Source organism: Haplochromis burtoni, unplaced genomic scaffold (assembly GCF_018398535.1).
Source record: "Haplochromis burtoni strain Fernald_Lab_line unplaced genomic scaffold, NCSU_Asbu1 Contig_342, whole genome shotgun sequence".
NCBI classification, from domain to species: Eukaryota; Metazoa; Chordata; class Actinopteri; order Cichliformes; family Cichlidae; genus Haplochromis; species Haplochromis burtoni.
The window spans coordinates 162,665-176,578 of NW_024582703.1; the positions used below are offsets into that span (position 1 = coordinate 162,665).

The 13,914-nt window shown below is 41.5% G+C and overlaps 1 protein-coding gene across 1 annotated transcript in view; it reads right to left on the reverse strand.

Annotated features, from left to right (window-relative positions):
* Positions 1–13,594, reverse strand: part of plch2a (phospholipase C, eta 2a) — a 163,020-nt gene extending 149,426 nt beyond the window's left edge. The window contains exon 1 of the mRNA XM_014340216.2: positions 13,335–13,594. Within this exon, the coding sequence (XP_014195702.2) occupies positions 13,335–13,359 (25 nt within the window). The 5' untranslated portion in view covers positions 13,360–13,594. The remainder of the gene's footprint in view (positions 1–13,334) is intronic.
* Between the last annotated feature and the right edge of the window lie 320 nt (positions 13,595–13,914).

Sequence of the window (13,914 nt, forward strand, 5' to 3'; positions counted from 1 at the left end):
TTTTTTTTTTCATAATAATCTGACAATACTTTAATATTGGCCATATTATATTTACATTGCCACAGTGAGTTGACTTTAGTCTCATGAACAACATTAACTAATTGTTATTTACTAACTAATCTTAAATGACTGTTCAGCACAGAAATGAAGCCCAACAATCATGTTTTACAGTCCTGTGGTCTCAGCCTCAGATACTCAACTAATCAAAGTGATGTTATGACAAAAATGAATGACCAACAAAACATTTTTCTCCTTCATTTCTGTCAAACAATGCTGTATGTACCGTGTCTCACGGTTTGTATCATGGTTGCTAGGCAACCTGAACAGCGCAACGAAGCGTATACCGTCCCATTTCACAAGCCTCTCACTTCCGCACTTCTCGTACTTATAGTACGCACCGTACGTAGTACGCGTAGTGCGCGTACTTCAAGTGTGCAGTCTCTTAACTGGGACACAGCCTCTGTGTTTCATGCAGTCTGTGTCGCGTCGTCTGTTTTCCCACCTCCATGTTTTCACGGTCAGTCTTTGCAGTTATCACCATAGTCTCTGAGTCTTCTTAGTTTGTCACAGTACTAGTTTTCCCAGTTTAGTTATAGTCTAGTTTAGTCACGCTATCCCTGCTGTGTTTGTACACTTTGTCTTCAGCCATAATAAAGGCTCGCTTTCTGTTAAGTTCACTCCCGTCTACTCACTTGTGTACGCACCTGGGTCCATCACACACACCACCACACGGCCTGTCTCCGCAGACCGTGACAGAAATACTCCAAGCAGAACTCTGAGGTCAGCTGATTGTTGCTTCTGATTGTTCCTAGAACCAGACTGAAACACAGAGCGGCCTCTTCAAGTGAGGATCTGTCCAACACTCGACATCTTTGAATCCCATCTGAAAACTTTTAATTGGGACTGAGTTTTTGTTTTGTGTTTGCTTTACTTTTTACTTTGTACAGCACTTTGTCAACTTGTGTTGTTTTTAAATGTGCTCATAAATGCATTGATTGATTGATGATTTTCATGAGATTGAGCTGATGAAAGTCAGGTTGATGGAGTTAATGATGGACCATGTTAAAGTACAACATAGAAAAGGAGAAAATGTAATGAAGTGATTTTTTAATGTTTGGGCATAGCTTTAAATCATGTATGAGAAAGGTGACACAGAGAGAGAAGCAACAGTGTACGACCTGATGTAGATGTAAAATTTCAAATTTCAACAGAAACACCAGAGGGATCGAACGCTGCCAAAACTGTGCACTTACAACTTTTACCCTGGTCATTTTTGCTGTATTCAATTATAAATTTAAGAGGATTTGGATTTCCATTGGTTTCCCAGAGGATGGAATTTTCAGTTGATGCTGGTTTCCTGTAGGACTGTATCTACATGGAACACAGATTAGTGTGTCTAGAGTAGGTAACAACTACTGAAAAAGTGCATAAGGAAGAAAATGAGGAAAACCATTGTGCCCCTATAAAAATGAAAAAGGCACTATTAAAAATTTAAAAAAATGAAAGATGCATTCAGGTATGGTTTCATACAATGCCACGAACAGTTCAACCTTTTTCCAATAATTCAATGCACTCCTGCACTGATTATCCACAAAACAAAAGGAGTAATATATTTCTTACTTTCCTGTATTAATGTTTTATTTTATGTGTCAGTGCAGATGAAGAGCTTATACGGGTAAAATAGTCATTTCTGGCAAAAACAATTTTACATCATGTACAACATCAGGTGCTGCACAGCCCGTCCAAATCACTTCATACTACAAACAACTTTGTTTAAATTATGTAAGAGGAGGAAAAAAAGAGGCAGAACAATTCCGAGCTACAGTTTTCCACTTCATTAAAATTGTGCAGTGAGCTCCTAACAAAGACTAAACCACAATTTCTGATCTCATCATCCACTGAACATAGAACTCGTGTAGAAGATCAAGAGGAGGCAGTAGAGCATTTCCTTTACTGTCGTACACAAGAGAAAAGGACTGGAAGCCTTCAGAGCTCTCCATTTTATCAACAGAATTGTGTAAACGAACTTCCAAAGCATCGCAGTTAGCTTTTTAAATCTTTCTGAAGGGAACTAGGAAAAAATAATAGGACTGCTCTTTAATGGAGTTTTTTCCCCCCCACTGTATGTCTTTCCCTTAGACTGCTGTATAAATGAATGCCAGATTAACTTTAGGACTAACTCTGCATCTTACACACTCACTCATTATGCCATTCCAACTGAACACAGCGCTTTCAAACAGTGTGGCAGCTCCTTCCCACTAGGCGTTCAGATGTTAATGTCATTTGCTGACTTAGCATTCGATGAATCAATTGCCTATACAGCTTCTGCTGCTAATGTGGAAAATATAATAGTCAGGTGGTAAACCTCTGTGTATACGTCTATGAATGCATACTCCTGCAGACCACAGTTGGATTGAGACACAGGTTTTCAGGATCAATAACCTCAGTTTTACCTGAATTAAGAAGCAGAAAGTTAGCGGCCATCCAGGTCTTTATGTCTTTAAGACATTCTTGCAGTTTAACTAATTGGTGTGTGTTATCTGGCTTCATGGACAGATAGAGCTGGGTGTCATCTGCATAGCAGTGAAAATGTATGGTATGTCTTCTAATGATACTGCCTAAGGGAAGCATGTATAATGTAAACAGAATTGGTCCTAGCACTGAACCCTGTGGAACTCCATAATTAACCTCAGTGTGTGAAGAGGACTCTCCATTTACATGCACAAATTGGAGTCTATTAGATAGATATGATACAAACCACTGCAGTGCATCTGTAATACCTACAGCATGTTCTAATCGCTCTAATAGGATATTATGGTCGACAGTATCGAATGCTGCACTGAGGTCTAGCAGGACAAGCACAGAGATGAGTCCACTGTCAGAGGCCATAAGAAGATCATTTGTAACCTTCACTAAAGCTGTTTCTGTGCTGTGATGAGCTCTGAAACCTGACTGAAACTCTTCAAATAAACCATTCCTCTGCAGATGATCTGTTAGCTGTTTGACAACTACTCTTTCAAGGATTTTTGATATGAAAGGAAGGTTGGAGATTGGCCTATAATTAGCTAAGACTGCTGGGTCTAGAGATGGCTTTTTGAGTAAAGGTTTAACTACAGCCAGCTTGAAGGCCTGTGGTACATAGCCGATCATTAGAGATAGGTTGATCATATTTAAGATCGAAGAATTAATTAATGGCAGGACTTCTTTGAGCAGTTTTGTAGGAATGGGGTCTAAAAGACACGTTGATGGTTTGGAGGAAGTAATTATTGAAGTTAACTCAGAAAGATCAATTGGAGAAAAAGAGTCTAACTTAACATCAATGGTACTAAGAGTAGCTGTAGATAATATTACATCTGTGGGATGATTACTGGTAATTTTTTCTCTAATGATAAAAATTTTATTTGTGAAGAAGTTCATGAAGTCATTACTAGTTAACGTTAAAGGGATTGTTGGCTCAAAAGAGCTCTGACTTTTTGTCAGCCTGGCTACAGTGCTGAAGAGAAACCTGGGGTTGTTCTTATTTCTTCAATCAGTGATGAATAGTAAGATGTTCTGGCTTTGCGGAGGGCTTTCTTATAAAGCAGCAAACTATTTCTCCAGGCTAAATGATGATCCTCTAATTTGTGACACGCCATTTCCTCTCCAGCTTACGAGTCATCTGCTTTAGGCTACGTGTTTGAGAATTATACCACGGAGTCAGGTACTTCTGATTTGAGGCCTTAGTTTTCACCAGAGCTACAGTATCCAGAGTCGTACGTAGTGAGGAGGTGAAAATTATTAACAAGATAATCGACCTCTGTTGGAGTAGCGTTCAGAGTAGCTGCTCTGCTCTGTGTTGGTACAGGGCATTGAAGATGATAAGGAAAGATCAGCTAAGAGGTTTTCAGGAAACACTGTTAAATGTTCAGTTTCTATGCCATATGTTAAAACAAGATCTAGAGTGTGATTAAAGTGGTGGGTGGGTTCTTTTACATTTTGAGAGAAACCAATTGAGTCTAATAACAGATTAAATGCCATGTTGAGGCTGTCATTTTTAGCATCTACATGGATGTTAAAATCACCCACAATAATTATTTTATCTGAGCTGAGCACTAAATCAGATAAAAAGTCTGAGAAATCAGACATAGTAAGATGTCACTTCAAAGGAGCACTTCGCTCATGCTGCGGGCTTACTTGTGGTCCCGAGGACATGAGATCCAAAGCCTTCAGGCCCCTCTTCTGTGGTACCAACATCTCCAAGATGGCGCGGGCTCTTGAGGCCAAAACAATAGTGAGAAGCTGCACGGTGGATTTTGAGCAGAAATGTCCCCAGCTTCTGACAGACAGTTTGTAAAATTGACAAAGTTGATGTTCCAGTTCATAAGTTTAACCTGGTTTCAAACAAGTTCATTAATTAAATGAAATAAACCAGTTAAAGAAAAACAGGAAAATGTAAAATAACAACAAAGAATACATTAAATTGGACTGACTAAATGAATAGGCTGACACATAATAAATCGTGTTTGTTTTTGATAACAACAATGTTGATATTAAATATAAAAAATTACATCATAAATGTAAATTTCCTGCACCTGTCATCGATGTCCACATGACGTCCAAAAAAATTACCCAGTCCAAAGGTCAAATGTTGAGTTGGGTCATGGTTGGACGTCCAAATTGTGGACCTGGTTTGGAATCGTATAGACATCTAGAACTGTTCATTAAGCAACAGAACCAATACAGACGTGATGTGCATGTTTCATGTCCTGTGTTTAGTGGGATATTACTAAATCACATAAAACCAGTACTGTCCTGGTTCTGATACATGTCTCTGCTGTCAGGCCAGGGTTGAATTCATTATCAGAATCAGAATCAATACTTTTTGACGGAAATTTTGTTACGTGCCCATTAAACATTAAGACACAAAATAACTAAGAATGAAACAATATCTAATAAGCACTCATATGTTGGAGAGTACTGTACAGCACAGTGTTTGCGTACGGCCACGTGATTTCCTGTGCCAGGGCTCGTAATTCGCTCACGGACCTGGACTACCTTAGGTGTGAGTATCAATGTCTTTACTTGGAGATCCTCACACATTGAGGCCAGCCATCCAATGTGGTTAGGCGTTCGCTTTGATCTCGACAGTGCTCCCCCAGCATGCACAGCATAAATGCTAAAGCTCATGATCCTCTTGGATAGTAAGGACTCGTCCCAAAAGAGACTCGGCCTTCCAAGTGCTGGGTTTACCTCAGTTTGTAAGTGAACTCAGGTATATCTCCAAATCACCTGACCTGTGCAGGGTCAGTTCCTGGTAGTCCACGATAGTTCCTGTCTGCAGTTATGTTTCTCTCCCGTAGGAGTGACCACAGTATCTTCCATCTCCTGCGATCATCCAACAGGAGTACGTTTGAGATGCATTCTGCAGTGCTGAAGTCTGGGAGTAGGGAGCGTCCCCGTGGTCTTCAACTTTAACCACTGAGACTATTGTGGTCTTCGAGGTTAACTCGACACAGACTCATCATTAATTATCACGGGCCCTAGTGTTGACACTGGAAAAGTAATACCCTCCGTCTCGGAGATGGGGAACACGATGAGGTATGTCTTATTCCAAGTATCTGAGGAAGTGGTTACATTCGAGTGTAGTATTCAGTCTTCAGAGAGGCAGCACGGCTGAACCGGCCAATGGGTCTTCGGACTGATGTCTCCAATCAGACCTCAGACCAACCAGCAAAAAGTTAGCTCCACTCTGGGCACAGTTGAGGACCGGATCACCTAGCAGCTTGTGATAGTTATGATCTACTGGTTGGGAAGGTGAGGTGGGAGTTAGGTCTACGGGAATTAAGAGGTGCAATGTGTGCTTGATCCAGTGACTACGTATGTGGGGGAGCGAATGTCATTATTGAACGAAACATGGCTCTCCCCTAGCCGGTTGTTGCATCAGTGATGTCTCATGCCTCCACCTTTGTGTCTGCTAGTTATCCAGCTTCCCCTGTATGTCCTAGTCTATCTTGTTGTAACACTGGATTTACTCTCTTGCCCGAAAGCCCTTTCTGTTGAGGAGGCTTTATTCTACCCGGCTTTTAGGACAAAAAGACGAAATAGTCTAGAGTAGAGCTGATCCTCATAATTGTGCCTCAGGCACAAGTGTTTCCCAGTCGTATCAACGCCTTGTTTCTAGCCTCTTGACCCTCGACAGTCCGCACAGGCTCACACTGCAATACGGGTGAGTAGCACTCCTGAGCACAGAGGTGAACATACTGCTTAAATGCAGGACAGCATTTCAAGCACGTTGCTGAGTGCAATTTATCTGGACATGTTGCGACAAAACTACAATTATTTCTATTAAACATTCATTTACTGTAACTTGCTGTATTGCTCTATAAGGACGAATATTGCAATTGATTTGAGAATTTTTTGAACCACCTGTTCTCTGCAACTCATATCAGCTGAATGTTGAAGAGTTTAGTTGTTTTGTTTACTATAGGAACTGGCAGTGACATTAGTCATTATTGCCTAACAAAAAAAATTTCATTCATTTATTCAGTGAACCATAACTCTCAATATACTGCCAAAACACAAAAAGACATATCCACTTCTGACTCAAAGTGCATCTGGATTTGTAGTGTTATCTGTTCACCATCAACATTGCGTGCAGCAGCAACCACAGCCTCCCAGACACTGTTCAGAGAGGTGTACTGTTTTCCCTCCTTGTAAATCTCACATTTGATGATGGACCACAGGTTCTCAATGGGGTTCAGATCAGGTGAACAAGGGGCCATGTCATTAGTTTTTCTTCTTTTATACCCTTTCTTGCCAGCCACGCTGTGGAGTACTTGGACGCGTGTGATGGAGCATTGTCCTGCATGAAAATCATGTTTTTCTTGAAGGATGCAGACTTCTTCCTGTACCACTGCTTGAAGAAGGTGTCTTCCAGAAACTGGCAGTAGGACTGGGAGTTGAGCTTGACTCCATCCTCAACCCGAAAAGGCCCCACAAGCTCATCTTTGATGATACCAGCCCAAACCAGTACTCCACCTCCACCTTGCTGGCGTCTGAGTCGGACTGGAGCTCTCTGCCCTTTACCAATCCAGCCACGGGCCCATCCATCTGGCCCATCAAGACTCACTCTCATTTCATCAGTCCATAAAACCTTAGAAAAACCAGTCTTGAGATATTTCTTGGCCCAGTCTTGACGTTTCAGCTTGTGTGTCTTGTTCAGTGGTGGTCGTCTTTCAGCCTTTCTTACCTTGGCCATGTCTCTGAGTATTGCACACCTTGTGCTTTTGGGCACTCCAGTGATGTTGCAGCTCTGAAATATGGCCAAACTGGTGGCAAGTGGCATCTTGGCAGCTGCACGCTTGACTTTTCTCAGTTCATGGGCAGTTATTTTGCGCCTTGGTTTTTCCACACGCTTCTTGCGACCCTGTTGACTATTTTGAATGAAACGCTTGATTGTTCGATGATCACGCTTCAGAAGCTTTGCAATTTTGAGACTGCTGCATCCCTCTGCAAGATATCTCACTATTTTTGACTTTTCTGAGCCTGTCAAGTCCTTCTTTTGACCCATTTTGCCAAAGGAAAGGACGTTGCCTAATAATTATGCACACCTGATATAGGGTGTTGATGTCATTAGACCACACCCCTTCTCATTACAGAGATGCACATCACCTAATATGCTTAATTGGTAGTAGGCTTTCGAGCCTATACAGCTTGGAGTAAGACAACATGCATGGAAGAGGATGATGTGGACAAAATACTCATTTGCCTAATAATTCTGCACTCCCTGTAGACTGCTGGAACAAACCAGGAACACAAAGACAACAGTGATCCAGAAGAATCTGCTAATACAGAGAATATTCTTCCAGCTGTATGAAAACCACATGAAGTGCCCTGTGGAGGGTTATCTCTCTATGGTCAGGTGACACAATGCCACCAACTAATCTGAACAGAATAACACAGTCTGTCTGGTGCTAAGGGGCTTACATACAGGAGACTGTTCCATAGAAACCCACAGAAATACTCATGAATAATTTACTGTGATAGCAAGGTCTATTTAAGAGACTATGTTTCCCATTTTGCAGTTGAGTAAGGAAGGTTTTGTGTAAATGTTTTGTTTGTTATTACAATATTCCGAACTCTGTATTGGGTGTACAACTGCATTCTGAGAAATGAAAGGTAGGACAGCTTGATCGCGTCATGTGTGCTTCATGTTGTTTCTTTGTTTTATTCCTGTCACTCAAACTAAATCATCTCTCTACAGCACCGGTCCCCAACCTTTTTTGCACCAGGACCGGTTTATGCCTGACAATATTTTCACGACCGGCCTTTAAGGTGTCGCGGATAAATACAACAAAATAAAACTAGTACCGGTACCGAAAAAAAGAAGATTTATTCATAACACACGTGAAAAGACCCAGGAAAACCGAGTTAACGATAAAAACGATAACAAAATAACGCTGAAAACCGATAAAAACCCTGAAAACCATACATTTCACACCTGAGCCTCAACTCTCGCGGCCCGGTACCAAACGACTCACGGACCGGTACCGGTCCGAGGCCCGGGGGTTGGGGACCACTGCTCTACAGTATTGTCAAGTGTGGTCCTGTCCCTGAGGTAACATTCATCTGGGCTGATTCTACATAAATAACACTGAAACAGATAAATATGTAGTATCTCATTACAATAGAAGCATTACTCACAATAGAAAAAGTGTTTGAAATTGTGTGTTTAAGGTTACTGAGGTGAGAATTGAGCTGACCCAAAACGTGAAACAGTTGCATTAAATTTTACCTCTGGACTCCTGAACTGTACTGGACCCAAAACAATTTCAAATAAAATTCTCCCAAACCTGACAGAGCTGACCCAAACAGATCCAGGAAACCAAAACAAACACCAACAGCACCCTGATGCATCATCATTATGATTCATTTAATTTAATAAATAATTCATGATGAGATACATGGGGATATAACACTACTGCTACTGCTTCTAGTAACAATAATAACATCCTCTTCCAGCTTGTCCAAGGTGTTCACAAGCCAACCGAGAGATATAATGATCTAAATAACAATTTAAAAATCGAATTATTAATTAGATTTTTACTAATATAATCTAATAATGTAAAGAAAAAGTCATATTTCCCACCCTATTTTATTTGATTTCAGGAAAATAAACAAAACAAAACAGAGGTTTCTTCAGTAAACCAGTTTTGTAAAAGTCAACATCCCAGCAGGACGCTTCAAGCTTCTGCAGAACATCCAGCGAGTAAAGCTGATTACTTTGTGTGAAAGAAATGAGAGAACTGCACCATAACTGTGTTATATATATCTGTGTGTGTTATAATGCTCAAACACCACATTGAACTGGGTTTAGGTTGGGGGTGGGGTGGGGGCATCTGCAGAGCATCTTTAATACTGCCATTGTGCCATCATTTTGCATCATCCATCCTTCCATTAACACATTATCTTCTTCATCTGTCACTTATCTTTTCACCCATCCATTATTAGAACTTCTTTCAGCTAACTCAGTCTCCAAAGACTAACCTTCGTCATTTCTCCCCCACTCTGTCTCTGCCATCATCTCATCAGTGGGCTTGAGACTGATGTAATATCAAACCTCTCTACATCCAATAAAGCTCATCTCTCCTTCTCTGCGTCTTTGTCAAACAGATCAACACTCCATCAGAAACACATACAAGGTGGAAAAGACCTTTGACCTTTGTGACCTGCACAGCACAGTGTGGTCTTTACTGCGTACTGCCATCTAAAACTGAGCTCAGTGTTACTGCTGTCTGTTTTTAAACCACAGTGTTACTTGGTGTCAGTGATCAGTGCTGATTAGCGTGAGGCTAGAGCAGGGGTCAGCAACCCTGGGCATGGGTTAACTGATGGCACGGCCATAGCTGGACTGGCCATCGGGCCACCGGGCATTTGCTCGGTGGCCTGATGATTTTTTTTTGTTTGGTTTTTTTGGGGGGGGTTTTGTAACGGTATAAACAATGAAAGGTGTTGGATTGGCCAGATGCTGGCCGGTGTGTAAAAATAACTCAGTTGTTTGGTGGTGGCATCGCGGAGCTTCCACAGATTCAGTAAAATTAATAAGTGGTGGAGGCCAGCACGTGGATGAGGGAGATCGGAGGCAGGAGGAGCAGAGACCCAAGGCGGCCTCCGGTCCAAGTGTCAGGTGAACTGAACTTCAGGTAAGAAGTTATGACCTGCAGTCTGTCTGGGTCAGATATAAATCAAGTTTAGGTGGAGTTTATTTTCATTGTGCTGACTTTTACAGTCAGTTACAATAACTCGTACTGCATACTAGCTAGCATGATGGAGTTTCTATACAGCTGGGTGGGTGCTTTGATGTTACTGATGTTGAACTTTATTTAATTCATAAGGTTAGTTAGTAGAGTTGCCAACCGTCCCGTAAAAAGACGGAATCGTCTCGTATTCAGAGAAATCATTATGTTTCGTGTTGAGCTGAGAGGGGACGCAGTTTGTCCCGTACTTCAGCTAGAATGAAAAGACACAAAGGGGGATTTATTCTTTGTCTTTGCTGCACAGCTGCCTCTTCTTCTCTCATTCTCTCCCCTCTCTCGCCTGTTGCTACTTCAATCATGAAACTGATCAATGATCAGCTGATCGGCTCTCTTGTTTGTTTATCGCCCACTTTGCGCCAGAAAGAGGAAACTAGCAGATGTCGCGCTAAACAACAGCAGCACGTTTAAGCTTGATCAGCTGTTATTAGAATTTATTTAATATTACTTTCTAGTATCAGCTGATGTTTGCTGGAGCCACAGCTGTAAAAGCTGCTGGTCATGATGTCGGTTTGGTTATCTGGTGAGAGGGAAACATGAAGATGAAACCAGGAGATGTCCTTACTGAATCATCAGAGCTGAACAGGTGATGGAGGTTTACCTTTTAGGTGACATGAATGAGTTGAAGGGACATTATGAACTGTTTCTGAGAGACAAATAACACCGGGATCCTTTTTTTTTATGTAGCTGACAGCTGATAACTGTGCAGGGGCGGGTCTAGCAAAGTGTTGCCAGGGGTCCATGTAGGGTATTAACAGGGAAAGGGGGGCACAAAGAAATACTTTCTTATTTTCATTTAAAATGTCTGGCTGTTCTTAAATAATTATCTGAAGCTTACAACCAAAGTTTTTATCTGATGTAAAATGTACAGAAATCACACATATACCAACAAGACAGCGTACATCACTGTTACAACAGCGTTTGTTTTCATTCAAAGGCTTTATGGCTTTAATACCTGGTGGGCCGGTCTTTAGTCAAAATGCCCGGACTGTTTTTTTGTCCCAGTCCAGCCTTGTGCATGACACGCAGTGAATTAATCTGAGAAGGTGCATCAAAAAATAAATGGCCGTGCCAGCGGTGCACATTGCAAATCAGCTCGTATAGACACATTAGTTGTGCCTCTTCTTAATGACGGTATCTTAACTAACAACCCCAAGTACCAGATTCAATTCAATTCAATTTTATTTATATAGCGCCAAATCACAACAAAAGTCGCCTCAAGGCGCTTCATAGATACAGAGAAAAACCCAACAATCATATGACCCCCTATGAGCAAGCACTTTGGCGACAGTGGGAAGGAAAAACTCCCTTTTAACAGGAAGAAACCTCCGGCAGAACCAGGCTCAGGGAGGGGCGGGGCCATCTGCTGCAACCGGTTGGGGTGAGATTCAACTTGTAATTGGCTAAAAATAACTTAGCCTACTGGTAAGAGGGACGTTGTTAGCTTTCCACATTCCGACACTTCAAAAGCTTCAGGAGTTTTCCGCTCAGCACATCATCAGCACCACAGAGAGACACGGATACATCCGTAGACTTGACACACAATGCATTTTTGGGACTTTCAGGCGTATGGACCAATGTTTTATTTTCTGATCAAACCAGAAATCTTTAATGAGCAGCTGGATTTGTCTCGCATTAACTGGCTGAGTTAAAGCCAGTTAATGCAACATCGAAACAGCTGGAATCCACAGCTATGCGTGTTCATGGAGCTGCATTTTCACCTGCTGGACATCACTACCTGACAAGTTTAACTGTCTTCAGAATATTGTAGAGGCCTTATTGACAGTATTTGGCTCTACATGTCTGTGTGAGCAGATTTTCTCTCACATGAGTGTCCTCAGGTAGCCGTCTGAATGCTGGACACTCGGAGACCTGTGTCTCTGAGTGGGAGACCAGAGATCAGAGTGTATTAACAAACATGCCATATTGGCCCAGTTTATTTTTCTTATCATTCTTGTGAGGAGACCATAAATAGCATTTGTATTTCCTGTCTACAGTCCATTTGCTGTTATGGAGTTCTTGTTATGGATAAAAAGTGTCTTTTTTTGTTTCAAAATAGCTGATAACTATTCACTGATAGCTGCCAACATCTGCAAACAAATATAATTCTATAAAGTGGTTCTATATAGTGTATAACTGTTATCATAGAGCGTTATTAAATTTATTGCTAATGCAATCATGGCACACTGACCTCTGAGGAAATTTTAAATGGCACTTGCCATCAGAAAGATTGCCTACCCCTGGGCTAGAGTAATGTTTGGCCTGTTTCTTTGTGTCATGATGGGCTCACACTCAGCTCTGGACTGACAGTCAGCATATGCTTATACTACATTTGTATTTGCTAAGCCTTCTGCTCTTCAGCTGCAAGCAAACATTTCACTTTTGGGTCCCAAATTTTTGTGAAATTAGTTGATTTTTCTTTCAAATCGATTTAAAAAAGTTTGAGTCTTAAACGTTAAACTGTGTATGTCTTTATATTCAGATAATTCATAATTCAGAGGATGAATATAACTGAAAAAAGACCTTTAAACAACCAAAGAGAGAAGCAAAAGGCAAGCCTCCACCTAACCTCATGCTGAAGCTCAGCAGGCTGAAGACATAATGAGCAAGTGATGGATTCATCAGAAATGTATGAATCTCCATTCGTCTGCACATTCTCTCTCTGCCTCTCTCAGTTTTAGGTCATTACTAGATTGGAGGCAGGAGTAGACTGTACACATCTGATGTACTGACACGGATAAATGAGCATGAATGGTAACACATGAAAAAGAACTGCAGCCAACCAAAATCTTCCACAGCATCAGCCAGTTTTCTGATGTTAACAATCAAACATAATAATTAGACATCTCAACCATCATGTTACTGTTTAAGCACACCGATAACTTTTCATTATGCCACGCAGCCCCAGTAAACCAGTCCAACCAATTAAATTGTAGCCAAATGCTTCAAATCAAGTACAAATTATATCTGACTGCTTGATGAGCCATAAAAGGAGCAGCAAACAGAACCAGGAGCAGAAAAGAGGAGCAAAGGCTTACTTACTGAATCTCTGAGGCTCCAGCTCCATGCTGCCTGCTGCTGTGGCACTGAGACAACTGACACCAAAACAGACTGAAAGCTCTACGTAGCTCCCTCCCTCCCTCGCTCGCTTGCTCGCTCTCCCTTTGTGTGTCTGTTGTGGTCAATGACTTCTGCCATGATAGCACAAAGCTCATTTTTCTCTTTTTCATTTTGCGTCCCTGACTGCATTGAGGCTTCTTCACAGCTCTCCTTACTCCCCATCACCGCCCTTCATCTCTCTGTACTCTTCTCTTTCTCATCTCTCTCCAGCCTTGGTTGCTATGCTCACTAGCTGTGTGTAAAGTCTGCATACTCCCATGTTACAAGTGGCAAACAGAAGAAGAGTTAATACATTCCAGTTGTTATGTGCAATGTTTAACTAATCGTGGCTCAAAGATTTGGCAGTTCGTCTTGTAACCGGAAGGTTGCCGGTTTGAGCCCCAGCTTGGACAGTCTCGGTCGTTGTGTCCTTGGGCAAGACAGAATAAGTGTGTGAATGAATAGTGGAATTGTAAAGCGCTTTAAGGGCCCTGAAAAGCGCTATATAAAAGCAATCCATTAA